This window comes from Phalaenopsis equestris, unplaced genomic scaffold (genome assembly GCF_001263595.1).
Source record: "Phalaenopsis equestris unplaced genomic scaffold, ASM126359v1 Scaffold000759, whole genome shotgun sequence".
Lineage (NCBI taxonomy): Eukaryota > Viridiplantae > Streptophyta > Magnoliopsida > Asparagales > Orchidaceae > Phalaenopsis > Phalaenopsis equestris.
The window spans coordinates 69,522-84,253 of NW_018165199.1; the positions used below are offsets into that span (position 1 = coordinate 69,522).

Below are 14,732 nucleotides of genomic sequence, written 5' to 3' on the forward strand. Positions count from 1 at the left end.
GAACTGGAAATATGAAATGTTATCAATCTTTTTTGAAATTAGAATTGATCCTCTTATATTTATTTTAATAGCGCAGAGGCAACAACACGACTAGGCTTTGCGACCGAGCCGTGTCGATGCCATCAAATTGTATAGGAGTGCATGAGTTTAACTACCATTTAAAGTATGATTTAGAAGAATGCTACTATCCAAATTCGGATTTAGAAAAATGCCACTATTAAAGCATGTGTATAAACATCACAAACAATGTCCTTTTGGCAGATGCTCAAGGCACTAATAAAGATTGCTGGTCATATTAAACCTTGCACTGAATTACTTGACAAAAGTATGGTTTATTTTGTTTTATTTTATTTTTTTCAAACACCCAATACCAAAATCCTGGATCCAATACCAGCTATCTGAACTTAGTGCAAGAGTATAACATTGCAGCGAAGATCTACTAGTCTATTTCAACCAGAAAGCTGTTCACTTTTTTAATTATTATTGATTTTTATTTTCAGGGTTGTTAAGAGTGCTGGACGCAGAGGACACATTCTTAATCTTGGCCATGGCGTTCTTGTGGATACCCCAGAAGAGGCTGTTGCACATTTCTTTGATGTAGTCAAAGGCTTGAGATATGACTCCCTTTTCAAAGAGACTGTGTTAGAAAATCTGGAGCCTGTTGCTTGAGGTAACCTGATTTTGTATTTTTTAAAATTCTCTCTTGTTTATATTTCATATCCATTTATGCAGAGTATTTAGACGTTGTAATAATGTATGTATAATTGAATCTGAGATTGGAATAAATAGTTTAAATCAATGCAAATATTATTTATTGTTATATTAACGTGTTGCTTTTTATTTTTTTTATTTTTTTAAATTTTACAAAAAAAATGCTTTGGACAACACAATCAACCCACTTGACTAATGTTGATGTCAAATTACTCAGGACCGGTTATTGCATAGGACATCCGACGTAAATTTGCGTCAGTAGTGCAGTGGGTACCTGTTATGTGGCAAGTGAGTTACATTATAATACACTGTTTGGGCAGGTTTTAGAGAAGGGTGAGACCCACTTAGCACGTCGCAAGATAGTCAACCAGGAAGAATCAATTAGGCGTGGAAGAAAACTGATTTGATTATCGTTTGACATGAAATTAATCATATAAGCTATTTTAAATGCTATCTTTTATGGCTAATGGCGATGGCATATAGAGAATAGGTTAATAGCAATTAGAAGGTTATGGAGAGGGAGGGAGAGAGATGAGGAACGAGTTTTGAGTTTTGGAATATTACATGCATGCCACTCAATTTCTATGTACTTATATAACACCTAATTTTATGCATGCATCTTATCTTATCTATATATAAAAAAATGTATTTTATTTTTTAAAAGTTACCATGGTCGGATAAATGTAGAGAGCAAAGTTTAGGTGTTAGGTATTATGAACTATGAAGGCAGAATTGGGTGGTATTTAAACCCCCCCTTTAGTTTTTAATTCAAAAATATCAAATATATTAGAATATTAAATATAGTTTTATTTCAAATTAGAACGTAATTTATATAAATTATAAATAAAAAAACTATATAAAAAATAATTTTTATTTCAAATTAGAAGATAAATAAAATAAATTATATAAAAAAATTAGATAATAATAAAATAAAAAGTGATTGAAATAGTTCTCATGTTTTTTGTTATATTTCTATTTCCTTCTTGAAAAATAATCGTGCTCGCATAAATCCAAAAGGATTTTACCATAAATCCAAAAGGATATGTGCACTAGGAAACAATTGATCATCTGCTTCGAACAATGATCAAAACTTGTTTTAACCTTGATCAAAATGTGCCATTATTGAACATTCGAAGCTCGTTGGAATCTTATTCAAAGAAGGTTTAAGCATGGTTTGAACAAGGATCGAAGATGGTTCGATCTTGGTTAAAAAATAATCACACATCCTAACAAGTTTAGTTCAGGTTTAATCAAGATTCGAGCAAGATGAAATCTTGTTTCGAACATAATACATATAATATGAGGATGTGTGATTAAAACATTGGTTTGACAATTTGAGGTTATTGACATTATTATATCAAAAATTAAAAGCAATGATATATCTATCAATGTTGAATTCTATATTGATCAGTATTTGTATGTGCTGTTGTAAGATCAATGCAAATATGTCCTTTTGATCAAAAAATATCATTAGATGATCATTTATCTTTATTTTTGTTATTTTGATTACTGATTTTTAGCATGGCGGCATAAAACAATTATAAATTGAAAATGCATTTGATATTTGCATTTTAAAAATAGTTTGGATTATGACAAATTTTAAAAAGCACATTTTATAGCCTCAAACATACCCATTAACTATAGAGTTGTGCACTTAAAAGTGATATAAATGTGGTCAAATTTTAAATGTTGTTCTCTATATGTAATATGTACTACCACACCCAGTTGAGACACAAAAGAGGCAATTTAAATTGTGTTAAAAATATTGTGATTATTTTCACCTTATAATTGCTTTGATTTAATGTAATGAATTTTACTACAAATTTAAATATATTATGCTATAATATGATGATTTTCATTATAGATGTCTTATAGCTATAAGATTATAGATTGTTGTCTACCTTTAAATCACACTTATTCGAACCATATTCAAATATAATTTGAATCATGCTGAAATCATTTTCAACTGTCATTAGAACAGTAGTAGCTTCAAATATTTGAACATAAATTAAGCTCGAATGATATTTGAAGTTTGTTGAAATTATGTTTGAATCTTTTCCAAATTCTATTTGAACATTTTTTTTAAAATAATGCTTGAATAATGTTTAAAATTTGCTCAAACCTACTTCAAATTTGATTTGAATGGATTTGGGTAGAAGTAAAAAAAAATTTCAAATATGATTTAATGCAACTCAATAAAATCGCATCTATAACATAGCACACAATCTCATAAAATCAACCACTTGGCAAACCTTGTAGCGTCTATTTCACTATATATTTGCTAATGAACAAAGAAATGAGGAAATAACAAATTATGAAAATGATGGGGCAATGTACTTATTGCAAAGATAAAAGGAGATTGGGGTATTAGGTTTGAAATATATTTTTGAGCATGCCTTGCCTAAGCATGAAAGCATATTCCTCCAATTTTTTTTGTTATGATGAAACTTTCTTTATAAAATGTGTGTTGAACATCTTAGGGCCCGTTTAGGGCAGCTTATTTAGTGCGGTGGCGTTTTGAAAACACACCTGAAAGCTGCATTTTGGCAGCTTATGCATTTTCAAAACACAGAAAACAACGTTTTCACACCGCGGGAGCTTATCGGCAACAACCTGATTTTTCCAAAAAAAATAAAAATTTGTAATAGTCATTGCACCTAAATTATCAGTAGATTATTCAATAAACTACCGCTGCCCCAAACAGACCCTTAGTCGTACATATCTTGAGGATATAGGACAATAATTGCACTAATGAAAATGTGGATATTATATACATACATACATATACATACATACATATATACATATATATACATATATATATATATATATATACACACACACACACACGATACAAATCATCTTCAAAAAAGGGCCAAGCCTTCACGTAACAAAATATTATAAAAGAAAATTAAAGTATTTTAAGAGAAGATCCAAAATAATGATGAGACACAGAATGTTGTTTGTTATGAATCAGGCTTGAGCTTGTGTTCTTGAAGCCGGCATATGCTGGAAATTTATAGAAAGAGGAAATTTTGAATGTTCGGTAAAACAGAATCGAATAGAACTGACTCAGATCAAAGCAAAATGCCAAAAAAAAATATTTTTATTTTTTATTACTAAAAACAAATTAATATTATTGAGAATTAAATAAAGTTTAGGGTCGTATTGTAAATAGGAAATATAGAATAAATGTAGGGCTTTATTTGTAAAGAATGATGTAAGGCACTATAAAAACCAAAATTTTAGTGAAAAGATGAGTTTTCCTGAACATTTCTTTCTATTTGGCATCAGAGGTACAATCTATTGTGAATTTATAGTGGTGGGTAGCGAAGAACAGAGACTAGGAGTGAAAAACTCACATAAAAGAGTTGTGATACAGTCTCGCCTACAGCTAACTGGGACAACAATGCAATCAGGGCAAACTGGGATGGCAACCACGGGCGTGGAGAACTCGCGATACAGTTGCGATCAGAGCTACGCAGGGAGGTCTCGATGGGATCGGGGTGATACAATCGTGATTAGAGCTGGCTAAGAAGGCAAGGACGAGATTGCGGCAAGGAACAGGTGACACAGTCGCGGAGTTCTCTGTGTGTCGTGATTCGGTTCTTGCTGTGAAACCAGTGAAGCAGTCGTTGGTTTAGAGAGTCCTCTGCAGCTGGATTTGCGAGACAAGGAAGAGGAGACGTCGGGGATAAAAGGAGTTGGTGGACTAAATTGCACTCTAGTTAGGAAGTAACAAGTAACAACGGAAGCTTCGGTTTTTTTTTTTAAGGTTCGAATGTCAGGAGAAGGAGATGATGCGGGAGCTAAAGGATTGGAACTTCTAGATAAGATATATCCTGAAGTTTTGAAGGTCTTGGTTGGCCTCATACAGAGAGCTAGCGTTTCAACAGAAACCATCATCTCAACACGTGCTCTGACGTATGTGAAGCTAGATCTCCCTCCTATAGATCTGAAGCTCAATGGACCGACCACGTATCTGAGTTGGTTGAGTTGGATCGAGGCTGTTCTAGTAGGGTAGAGACTAAAAAGATACCTGACGGGTATCAAGCCAAAAAGTGACTATGCAAGCATTGCTTTACAACTAGTTAGGGTTCAGTGGATGACATTCGAAAGGTGAACGACATCTGAGCGAAACTGAAGAAGATCTATATTGGAGCTAAGAACCATATGGAGATATTTCATATTAAACATGAGATAAAGGCAGTGGTTCAGGGTAATAAATCCATTCAGCAGTACTCCTTAGCGCCGAAGCGGTTTTTGACAGATCTTGATCACTGATCACCGACGTTGAGCTGTGGTGATCTTCTTTGCATAGATAAGGACTATATAGTTTCTGGCTTATATGAAACCGACCATTGATCAGAGGAGATCGATCCTCTTAGCCCAGGCAACGATTCCTTCACTAGATAAGGCCATCGCTGCGGTGATACATGAGGAGAGTCGCATGTAGCTACATTTTGAGCTGAGTGGATTTCCGGATACACTATCAGCCTTGGCTGCCTCAAGCTCCAGTATGACAGACGTCCAAGGGGAGACCCACCGGTGCTACAATTGTGAATAAGTGGGACGCATGAGCAAGGTTTTTCCAAAACCACCAAGGAGAGAGACGAGTGGACATGGACAGTCTAGATCATTGCCATAATCGTGGGAGCCAAAGAATTGGAAGAGAGTCCACAAGGCAAATCTAATAGTGGAGAATGAGGGATAGACAGGTGGTTTTTATCGATGAGGATCACAAATTTTTGGAGATATTGAAAAGAAATCAGAGAGTGGCAGGTGATGTGACTAAGGATGCATCCACTTTATTATCATCCTAGGGGAACACTGTTACTTATGCTCATTCAGCCAAAGGGGCTAATAAAACACATGCTCTTGCCTCTTTATCGACAACAAGATCACCAGAATGAATAGGAGATTCTGGTGCATCTCGATATGATATGTGCTGCTAGTGAGTTCTCTTTATATACGCACATAGCAGTTCCAGAGAGCATTCAACCTGTTGATTGAACAACACAGCTTGTTGTTGGCGAGGGTACAATGAGATGTACTAATTCTATGACTATGTCCAATATTTTGCATGCTCCTTCCTTTTCAGTGAACATTTTTTTCATTAGTGTCATTATACTCCAACTAAAATATATTTTTTCATTAGACATTCTTAAGGTGATCTTTCAAGAGAAGGGGACTGACACGTTGCATAGTGGACTCTGGTATTTGGATTGATAGGGGGTGAACACAACCTTGACATCTATGGTATAAAGTGCTAGGGTTTGAGGATCTGGGAGGAGTGTAGAGGATGTGATGTTGCTACATCACAAGTGCATAGGGAACTCTTCATCTAGTCCATTGAATCGTCAGCATTCGTCTTTGCATGAAAAAAAAAACAAATAAACAAAAATTTGTGTGTGACTTTGGTAAGCATGACAGGAGCTCTTATGTTAGTTCTGAAACAAAGAGTTCTTATGTTTTTATTTAGTGCACTCAAATGCATCGGGACTTTGTTCTACAACTGCAATCAATGACTATAGATATTTTGAACTTTTATTGATTATTTTTCTCATGTTACTTGGTTATATCTGATGAGAAACAAAAATGATGTGTTTGTCTGCTTTAAAGGCCCTCACAAGGACGATTCAGACTCAAAATGATGCATTAGTGAAGATATTGAGATATGATAATAGGACAGAATATACCAACAAAATATTGAAGTACATGTCAGCCCGAAATACAACATCAAACCATATATCCAAAACAAAGTAGAAGAGAGGAAGAATAAATACCTTCTAGAAGTAGCCGGAAGCATGATCTAGATGAATGTCCTAAAACACTTGTGGGGGCAAGCTGTTTTGACAGCCAAATGCTCTCAAGAGTATTGGAGTGACAATCTCCTTGTGAGTTGATCAAAGAAGATAATGGCAGGATCTCCCATTAAAGGTATTTGGTTATGTATGTTTTGTGAAGGATAATATACTATTAATAGAAAAGTTGGATCCCAAAGCTGTGAAGTACGTGTTTGTGGGTTATTTTGCCACTCAGAAGGGGAATGTTTGTTGGAACCCAATAGATAAGAGACTGTGAGCATGAATGTGACTTTTAGAGAATTTGAACCGCACTACACCTTAGAGGTGATCTCATCCTTTGGTAACCCGCTAGATATTGGAGGTATGAGGCGAGAGAGGGACAGTAATGATGGTGAGAGATTCATACATGTGGGAACAATGCCTTGTCCCGTTGTGTGGGAAGGATAGACAAAGGAAGAACCAAAAAATGAGAAAAATGAGCCCGAAGGTAGTGGGACTCAAGCTCAAGGGGAGCTGAGGTTGTATACAAGGAGGAGACAGAATGAGGGAACAATGCTTACCGTGTCACTCATGCCAACAAGTCCCTTGTCCCGGTCTACCTCGACTCCTGAGACACCTAAATCATCTACCTTGGAATTCGATTACACAGATGATATGATTCCTCTCATCGTAACGCGGGTCATCCTCCTAATCAATTTTCTCCTAATTGTTTTAGTTTCTAATAAGAAATTGTCAAGTTTGTCCCATTTTCTAACATATCACATTTACACAGAGCATTCATTGTATCTTTAGACATTGTCTCTATACCCAAGTGTTGGCAAGTAGCTAAGAAGGTTCCAAAGTGAAAGACTGCTATGCTGGAAGAACTTGGTGGTCTCGATAAGAACAGAACGTGCGAACTCACATTGCTACCAGCAGGGAAAAAGGCAGTTGGGTGCAAATGGTCTTCACAGTGAAGCAAACCTCAGAAGGGTAGATTGATTGCTACAAAGCAAAATTGGGGGCGAAAGGTATAGTCAGATGTATAACATCGACTATGATGAGACGTTTACACCAGTGACAAATATGAGCACACTCAGGACACTCGTCTCTCTAGCTATGAATGGTGGATAGAGGTTACACCTACTGGTGTGAATATTGTGTTTCTTTATGGGGATCTGCTAGAAGAGGTGTACATGGAAATACCTCCAGGCTTCAACACAACCAAACAATGGGCAAGATATGTAGGCTGAGAAAGTCATTGTATGATTTGAAACAGTCTTCTCAAGCTTGGTTTGACAAGTTCAAGAGAGCAATGATAGACTTGAGCTATCAGCAAATCAATGCTGACCACATAGAGTTCTTTCGACGACATGGTGGTCACATTACTATTTTGTTGTGGAAGCGGATGAAATGATTGTCACTAGTGATGATGAGGGAGTGATTGCTCAATTAAAGGAAAATTTGGGCAAAGAGTTTAAGGTGAAGGACCGGGGATAACTTAGATACTTTCTCGGGATTGAGGTAGCTCTTGGAGCAGAAGGAATTGTTCAATCTCAGAGGAAGTATGTGCTAGAATTGCTCACAGAGATAGGTATATTGAGATGCAAGCCAACAATTTCATCAATTGATTAGTAGGAAAAAGTGAACCTCGAAAAAGGAGAGTCACTTGATCGTGAGAGGTACCAGAGGTTGGTAGGTCTTCTCATCCATCTGAGTCACACTTGTCCCAACATATCATTTGCACTAAACGTGATGAGTCGATGATCCGAGAAAGAGCCACATGAATGAAGTGTATCAAATTCTGAGATATCTGAAGAGTGCACCAGAGAAGAGGTTGATCTTCAGAAAAAAGGAGCATTTAGGCATTAAGGGCTACTGTGACTCTGATTGGGCTAGTTGTGTCAATGACATGAGCTCTGCATCAGGATAATGTATGTTCGTAGGGGGCAATTTGGTATCTTGGAAGAGCAATAAACAGTCTGTAGTTGTGAGGTCGGCGATAGAGGCAGAGTACAGGACTATGGCCTTAGGAGTTGTTGAGATGTTATGGCTAAGAGCTCTGTTGGTAGAGCTCAAGGTAGACCAAGGAGCTCAAATGAAGTTGCGGTGCGAAAATAAGTCAGCAATCGACATTGCCAACTACCCAGTGCAGCATGACATAACCAAGTATGCGGAGATTGATAGGTTCTCCATCAAGGAGAAGTTGAATTATGGATTACTGAAGATAAGTCATGTAGTTGTTAGAGAGCAAGTAGCTGCCTGCCTCAGTAAGGAACTTAGCTCATTAGCTCTAAGTTGTGTGATTAGATGTGCACAGTGGACATCTTTTGACCTTCTTGGGGGGAGTGTTGAGAATTATATATAGTTTAGGGTCTTATTTGTAAATAGGAAATAAAAAATAAGTTTAGAGATTTATTTGTAAAAAATGTTCTAAGGAACTATATAAGCCAAAGTCTTTAGCAAATAGATGAGGTTTTCTGAACATTTCTTTCAATTAATATGATTTGAAAACACTCAAAATAGCTTTTAAGTGTTTCGAATGTTTTTAAAAACAATTATACTTTAATCAAATAATCAAATATATTTTATTTCAAATGAAAATTTAATTAAGATAAAAAATAAAAGAAGTCCTAAACAACTCTTTAGTAACACAGTAGATGCGAGTCTTTATACCATCTATAAGAGCTTCCTGATTTAAAGGACAGGCATGAAAGTTTAGACCAGGTTAACTGAAGATTTCGGTGAAGGTAACAGCAGCGAAGACGAGAAATAGAGTTCCTCCAATGTATGAAATGACCTGCAAGTCAGAATCTTTAAAGGTAAAATGTTGTGTCGACTAAGAATGGGTATAATATTTCAAGTTGCCATCGGATTTCAGCTTTTGGATATCTTATCAGCCCACTGAAACTTTCAACTATAAATACCATCCCACCTCCATAGAGATCTTAGAAAAATTATCAGTGTTATTTGTTTCCAAAACGAGCTACCAAAAACGGAATATTGCAGACAGAAATTTTACGGAAGTAAGAGTTTACGTTGGTAAATGTTAAAATCCTGATGAAATTTCTGATTTAAAACTCCAAATTCTTCAGGAAAGAGTTACCTTCTCAGAGATATATGTTCCCAGCAATGAGCCACCTAAGACTGCGAGCTGCATAACAGGAAAGACTAACTGTCAAATTTAGCTCTTAAAGAAAGTTCCAGCAGGCAGACAGCACCCAGACTTCCATTTGCAATGTTCTGCAAATTTTCTCAGAACTAGAAAAACAATCAGTTTACAATGAATATAATCAGCAAGAAATCTATTTTACAGAGTTCTATTGCTCCACAAAGTTCAAATCTTTTCAAGGCATATTTTATTATGTTTACCTGTCATAGCTTTTCTATGTATTAAACAATTGCAGTATTATAAGCTTCTTTTCCTAAATTTGAATATGAGCCATACATAACCATCATTTGTTGATATCCCTTGTGCATATATACAAGTTAAACTATTCAAAAATGGAAAAAAAGCATTAAAAAAATTTAAATATTACTCATTGAGATATGATGCAATTATTTGCAGTGAGCCACATACTATTTTCACACGCTAATACGTGCATAGAAGGAATAACATCAGAGGAATATCATAAGACAAACATATATAAAAGAAAAAGAGAAATCTACGATCCTGGGCAAAATAGAGAGCAAGTATATTAGACAATAAAATTCTTGGACAAATGGCTTAAATGAATTTCACTGCAACATAATACAATATTTAAAAGATAATGCTATAATTGCATCTTACCAAAGTTGCAAAAGCATGACCAGCTAGAGCTCCCCCGATTACACCAAGAGGTGAAGCGGCAGCAGCAAGTGCTGTAACAGAAACAACTGCTCTTTTTAAGAGTAGAATTATAAAAAATCATGTCATGAGAAGAAGAAATATAATGAGACGAACCAATGGTAGAGAAAAATGATTTGTCACCCCATTCAGCGAAAAAGACAAGGAAGAAAGTACTAATCACTGTACTGGCAGCAGCAGTAAGTCCTGCTCCATTGCCTCGGAACTCTGAGATCGCTAACTCTGCCTGAACTGTTATTTATGTCAGCAACATGGTGTGTACACTAATACGTACAAAAAAAGTAGAGGCACATGAAAAAAAAATCAATAGCTGAATTGAAGGTTTTAGGAGTGGCAATTTGTTTGAAGGAATTGTAGTCATCACAAACTACTGGAATTTCAAAAAATATCGATGATGATTGAAGTGAAATTCCGTCTTTCTGGATCGGGAAAACAATATAATATGTGGTAAACACCCAGCACATTCTGACATGGTGTTCAAGAATATATGCATTAAATCAATACTTTTAATGTTAGAAAGAATTGGTGATACACTATTCATACAAAATGGAGAACATAAGGGAAAAGGAGAACTACAAAAAGCAAAGCAGCTTGTGTAAGAGGCATAGACAAAATGTAGCAGGTCGAACTGTGGTTGTGTGAACAAACCAAATCATGGTGGGACTACCCCAAGCCGAAAACCCCGCTCCACCATGTGCATGGAGGCCCGGAGCTCTTCTCAATTTCATGATTTACCCTGGCCGAGTCTATCTCCTGCACTCTCCTTAGCTGCCTCTGTTTCTGCTTTAAGGAGTTTGAAGAATAGAGCGTTCCCTATGCTTCTTTAATTCACACTATGCAGCTGCTAAGCCATTCTGATTCCTTCCTCCTTTAAACGAACAATGGGAAGCTTTCACCCTGCTTTCTTCTCCTTCACTTCCTTGGACCAGGACCATCCCCTATCATGGTTTCAACACAGTCTCTCCTACCGTAAAGCGTTATTATTTTCTTTTGAGATCATTTTTTGTTTTCATCTTGTTGAATGTGCACATTGACTTTTTTTTTTTTAATTTTGCATAGTTTGAATCATTCCATTACATTAAATCATGTGATTAAATCAATTTCCTATAAGGTTAATGACTGGGCTAGGTTATACTAAGTAGTTACTTTTAAGATTGTTAGTTAAGGTTTATCATAATTATCGTTTATTTAGATTATATTGTTAGGTTATTATAATATTTATTTTGGTGTAATAAGAATTAACATGGGTTTCTTGTGAGAAAACCTAGGGGAAGTAGATTATACGTGTTTTAAATTAATTAGCTTTTAATATCTTTATCTGCATTCTTGTAATTAATAGTTGGTTGGTGTTATTTAAGACCTCCTAGATAATATATATCTAACATTGTTTCTTTAGATTGAGAGGAAGTAGGTTCAAAGAGTATAATTTGAGATAAATAATAGTTATTTATTGAGGAATAAATATACACTTCTTTGTTATGAGTGCAATTCTTAATATTTTATAACAATTTTTAGATATTTGTAATTTGTCAGTTCTTCGTTTCTTCAGTTATCTACAACACGTCATAAATGTCTCTTTATGTTTATAATGAAATAGTAAGTTGTATGAAATTTTTTTCTTAAATTATTACCACCCAGATTCTCATATAAGGAACTAATTCATGTACATGCAGTGTTACTATGTTAAATTTTATTCATACAACTCATACTTTGATATATCAATAATAAAAATAATAATAATATTGATAAAACACTTCTTGAAAATTTGCAACATATAAAACCATATGTCTGAATGGAATGGTTTGTAGATCGGTAGAACGTTTTTGCATACTTTGGATATTTGCTAGCCAGGCCAATAAATCTATAGAGTAACTACCTTATAAAAAATCATTGAATTTTTTTGAGTTGATATTAATCATCCAAGTTTGATAATGTTTTGATAAAATATATTATATATATATCATGATTGACAAATGACTATTGAGTCATACTTAGAGAGGCATGAGCATACCAGATGTGATTACATATGTCAGCATAAAAGTGCATTAATTGATTATAATATACATTTAAATGATAATAAATATCATTATGCTAAAAACATCTTTAAATATACTTTTTATCAAACATTGTTAATTCAATGTGATGATATGATGGCACTTAATAGCGATGCATGATACGCTTCCACACCAAAATTAGCAAACAAACCAAAACAAAATCGCAATAGATTGGTAAAAACAGGGCTACTCTTACAATAATTGAAGGAAAAAACAAGCAAGATAGAAAAATAATCTACTTTCAAGATGTAGGTCGGCTCTCCTACACCCTAGACATTGCTAGGAACAACGCCAAAAGAAGAAAAATACAGCAGCCACAAAATAATGCATAAAAAAAATCAAACCCTAGGTTTCTCCCCTTAATAAAATCCCCTCATAACATTTGAAAACTTTCCTTACAAGCTTTCCCTCCCAACACCCTCAATTCCTCCTCCTTGAGTATGTGTGGATCCCACCTGCTCCTTTCTCTTCTGCCGCGCTCGACCTCTTCAATTGACGACGACCGGTTCGCCTGTTGAACGAGCGGGTCGGCTGGGTGGTATTTGATCGGTCTAGGCGGGACTGGTCCCCTTCTGCCTGTTACGAGCGCAACAATACTCCCCTCCCAAAGACATAGCTTGTCCTCAAGGTGGAAGAATGGAAACTGCTTGGGGATCACCTCGTACGACTCCCATGTTGCCTCATAGCATGACAGTCTTTTCCACTTAACTAATTGCTCCTTTTCTCCCCTAGTTCTCGGCGCACTCCTTCGATCTTTAGCGACTCTAGAATTACTTCCACTCCTCCGTCAGTGTTGGCGGAAGTGTAGACGAGGGTGTATGATCTTCAATTACACATCTCAGCATGAAATATGGAAAATCGGGTATAATGCAGGTAATGGTGGTAACTTCAAATGCAGGCTACTGCTACGATGCGTGTCATCACCTCCTTGTCATAAATTTTTGTCGATAGGGCCTCAGTTTCAAGTAGATCATGTCTTCTGGTTCAAATTGCACCTCTTTCCTGTGTCCATTAGCCTTCCTCTTCATTATTTGTTGAGCTCTCAATAAATGCCCCTTAAGCTCTACCAGTATCCTGTCCTCTCCTCCAAGTACTGATTGACACTGGATACCGGAGTGGTGCAATATCTATAATGTATCAAGTAAGGTGGATCCCGTCCAAACAATACCTTGAAAGGGGTTGCCTGTGTTGTAGTGTGGTACGAAGTATTATATGAATATTTGGCTCATGAAATCCACTTAGCCCATAACTTTGGTGTATTGAATACAAAATAACACAAATATGTCTCTACACTCCTATTGACAACCTCTGTTTGTCCATCAGTTTGAGGATATGCGGTGCTCTTTTTAAGGACTGTTCTTGCAACCTGAATAGTTCCTTTCAGAAGTGGTTGAGGAACACTTTGTCCCTATCCAATTAATTTCGATTATGGCACCCCGTGCAAACGGATCACTTCATGGATAAACAACGCCGCAATTGAAAACGCAGTGTAGGGTTGTCGTAAGAGAATGAAATATGCATACTTAAGCGATCAACGACCACCATAATCATCGTGAACTCTTCTGACTGTGACAACCTCTCGATAAAATCCATCGTCACTTCTTCCCAAATCTTCTCTGGTAATGCAAATGGTTGTAGTAACCCCTTAGTGTCGTGGCCAAGTACTTGTGTCGCTAACACACATCACATTTTGTCAACATTCCTCCACGTCTCTGCATATCCCCACCCAATAAAACTCTGTCGTCAGACAACTATAGGTCTTCTGCACTCTTGAATGTCCCCCGATCGCGTTGCCATGAATATAATAATCTAGGAATATACTTTGACGACTTGGGTTGCACAAATTGCCCTGATGAAGCAGTTGTTGTCCCCTCAAGGCATATCCTGGATGAGTGTTTGGATCCTGTAGTCATTCAACCCTTATTTTCCTCAGCTCCTCATCCCTTTCGCTCTGCTGTCTCCCCGCCTGCCAATCTAAGACCAAGGGTACCGATAGGGCTGTTGTTGACCTCATTTTTGTGAGGTCTTGTCTTCTCCTCCTTAGAGCCTAGATTCTAGCTCTAGAAATTCCTACTGACCATCCTAGAAAACTAGAATTGAGACTCACCCTTTTAGAAATTTCAGCCACTTCTTATTTTTCTTTGATGTCTAACATTTATGGCACAAGACCATCGTCTTATGAACGAGCGGTTATGGGCTATTTTGTGAAGACTCAGATGAAAAGTTCCCAATAGGACTTCAAGCCTTAGGAAGACATCTTCACGACCTTTTTCGTCACATACACACATCAAATACACAAAGTTCACGACATTGCACGAAATCGGACTTCAATTA

At 36.3% G+C, this 14,732-nt stretch overlaps 2 protein-coding genes across 3 annotated transcripts in view; one reads left to right on the forward strand and one right to left on the reverse strand.

Annotated features, from left to right (window-relative positions):
- The window catches only part of LOC110030747 (uroporphyrinogen decarboxylase 1, chloroplastic), a 43,943-nt gene extending 42,998 nt beyond the window's left edge, over positions 1 to 945 (forward strand). The window contains exons 6-7 of one of the 2 annotated variants that reach the window (XM_020733636.1): positions 501 to 670; positions 929 to 945. In XM_020733636.1, the coding sequence (XP_020589295.1) occupies positions 501 to 669 (169 nt within the window). In that variant the 3' untranslated portion in view covers position 670; positions 929 to 945. Of the gene's footprint in view, positions 1 to 500; positions 796 to 928 lie in introns of those variants that run through there. The other variant, XM_020733637.1, reaches the window with a different exon arrangement.
- A 2,649-nt stretch (positions 946 to 3,594) lies between these two features.
- LOC110030748 (GDT1-like protein 1, chloroplastic) overlaps positions 3,595 to 14,732 on the reverse strand; it is a 60,301-nt gene continuing 49,163 nt past the window's right edge. The window contains exons 9-12 of the mRNA XM_020733638.1: positions 10,441 to 10,570; positions 10,288 to 10,358; positions 9,604 to 9,651; positions 3,595 to 3,720 (exon numbers count right to left, since the gene is read on the reverse strand). Coding sequence (XP_020589297.1) covers positions 3,685 to 3,720; positions 9,604 to 9,651; positions 10,288 to 10,358; positions 10,441 to 10,570 — 285 coding nt within the window. The 3' untranslated portion in view covers positions 3,595 to 3,684. The remainder of the gene's footprint in view (positions 3,721 to 9,603; positions 9,652 to 10,287; positions 10,359 to 10,440; positions 10,571 to 14,732) is intronic.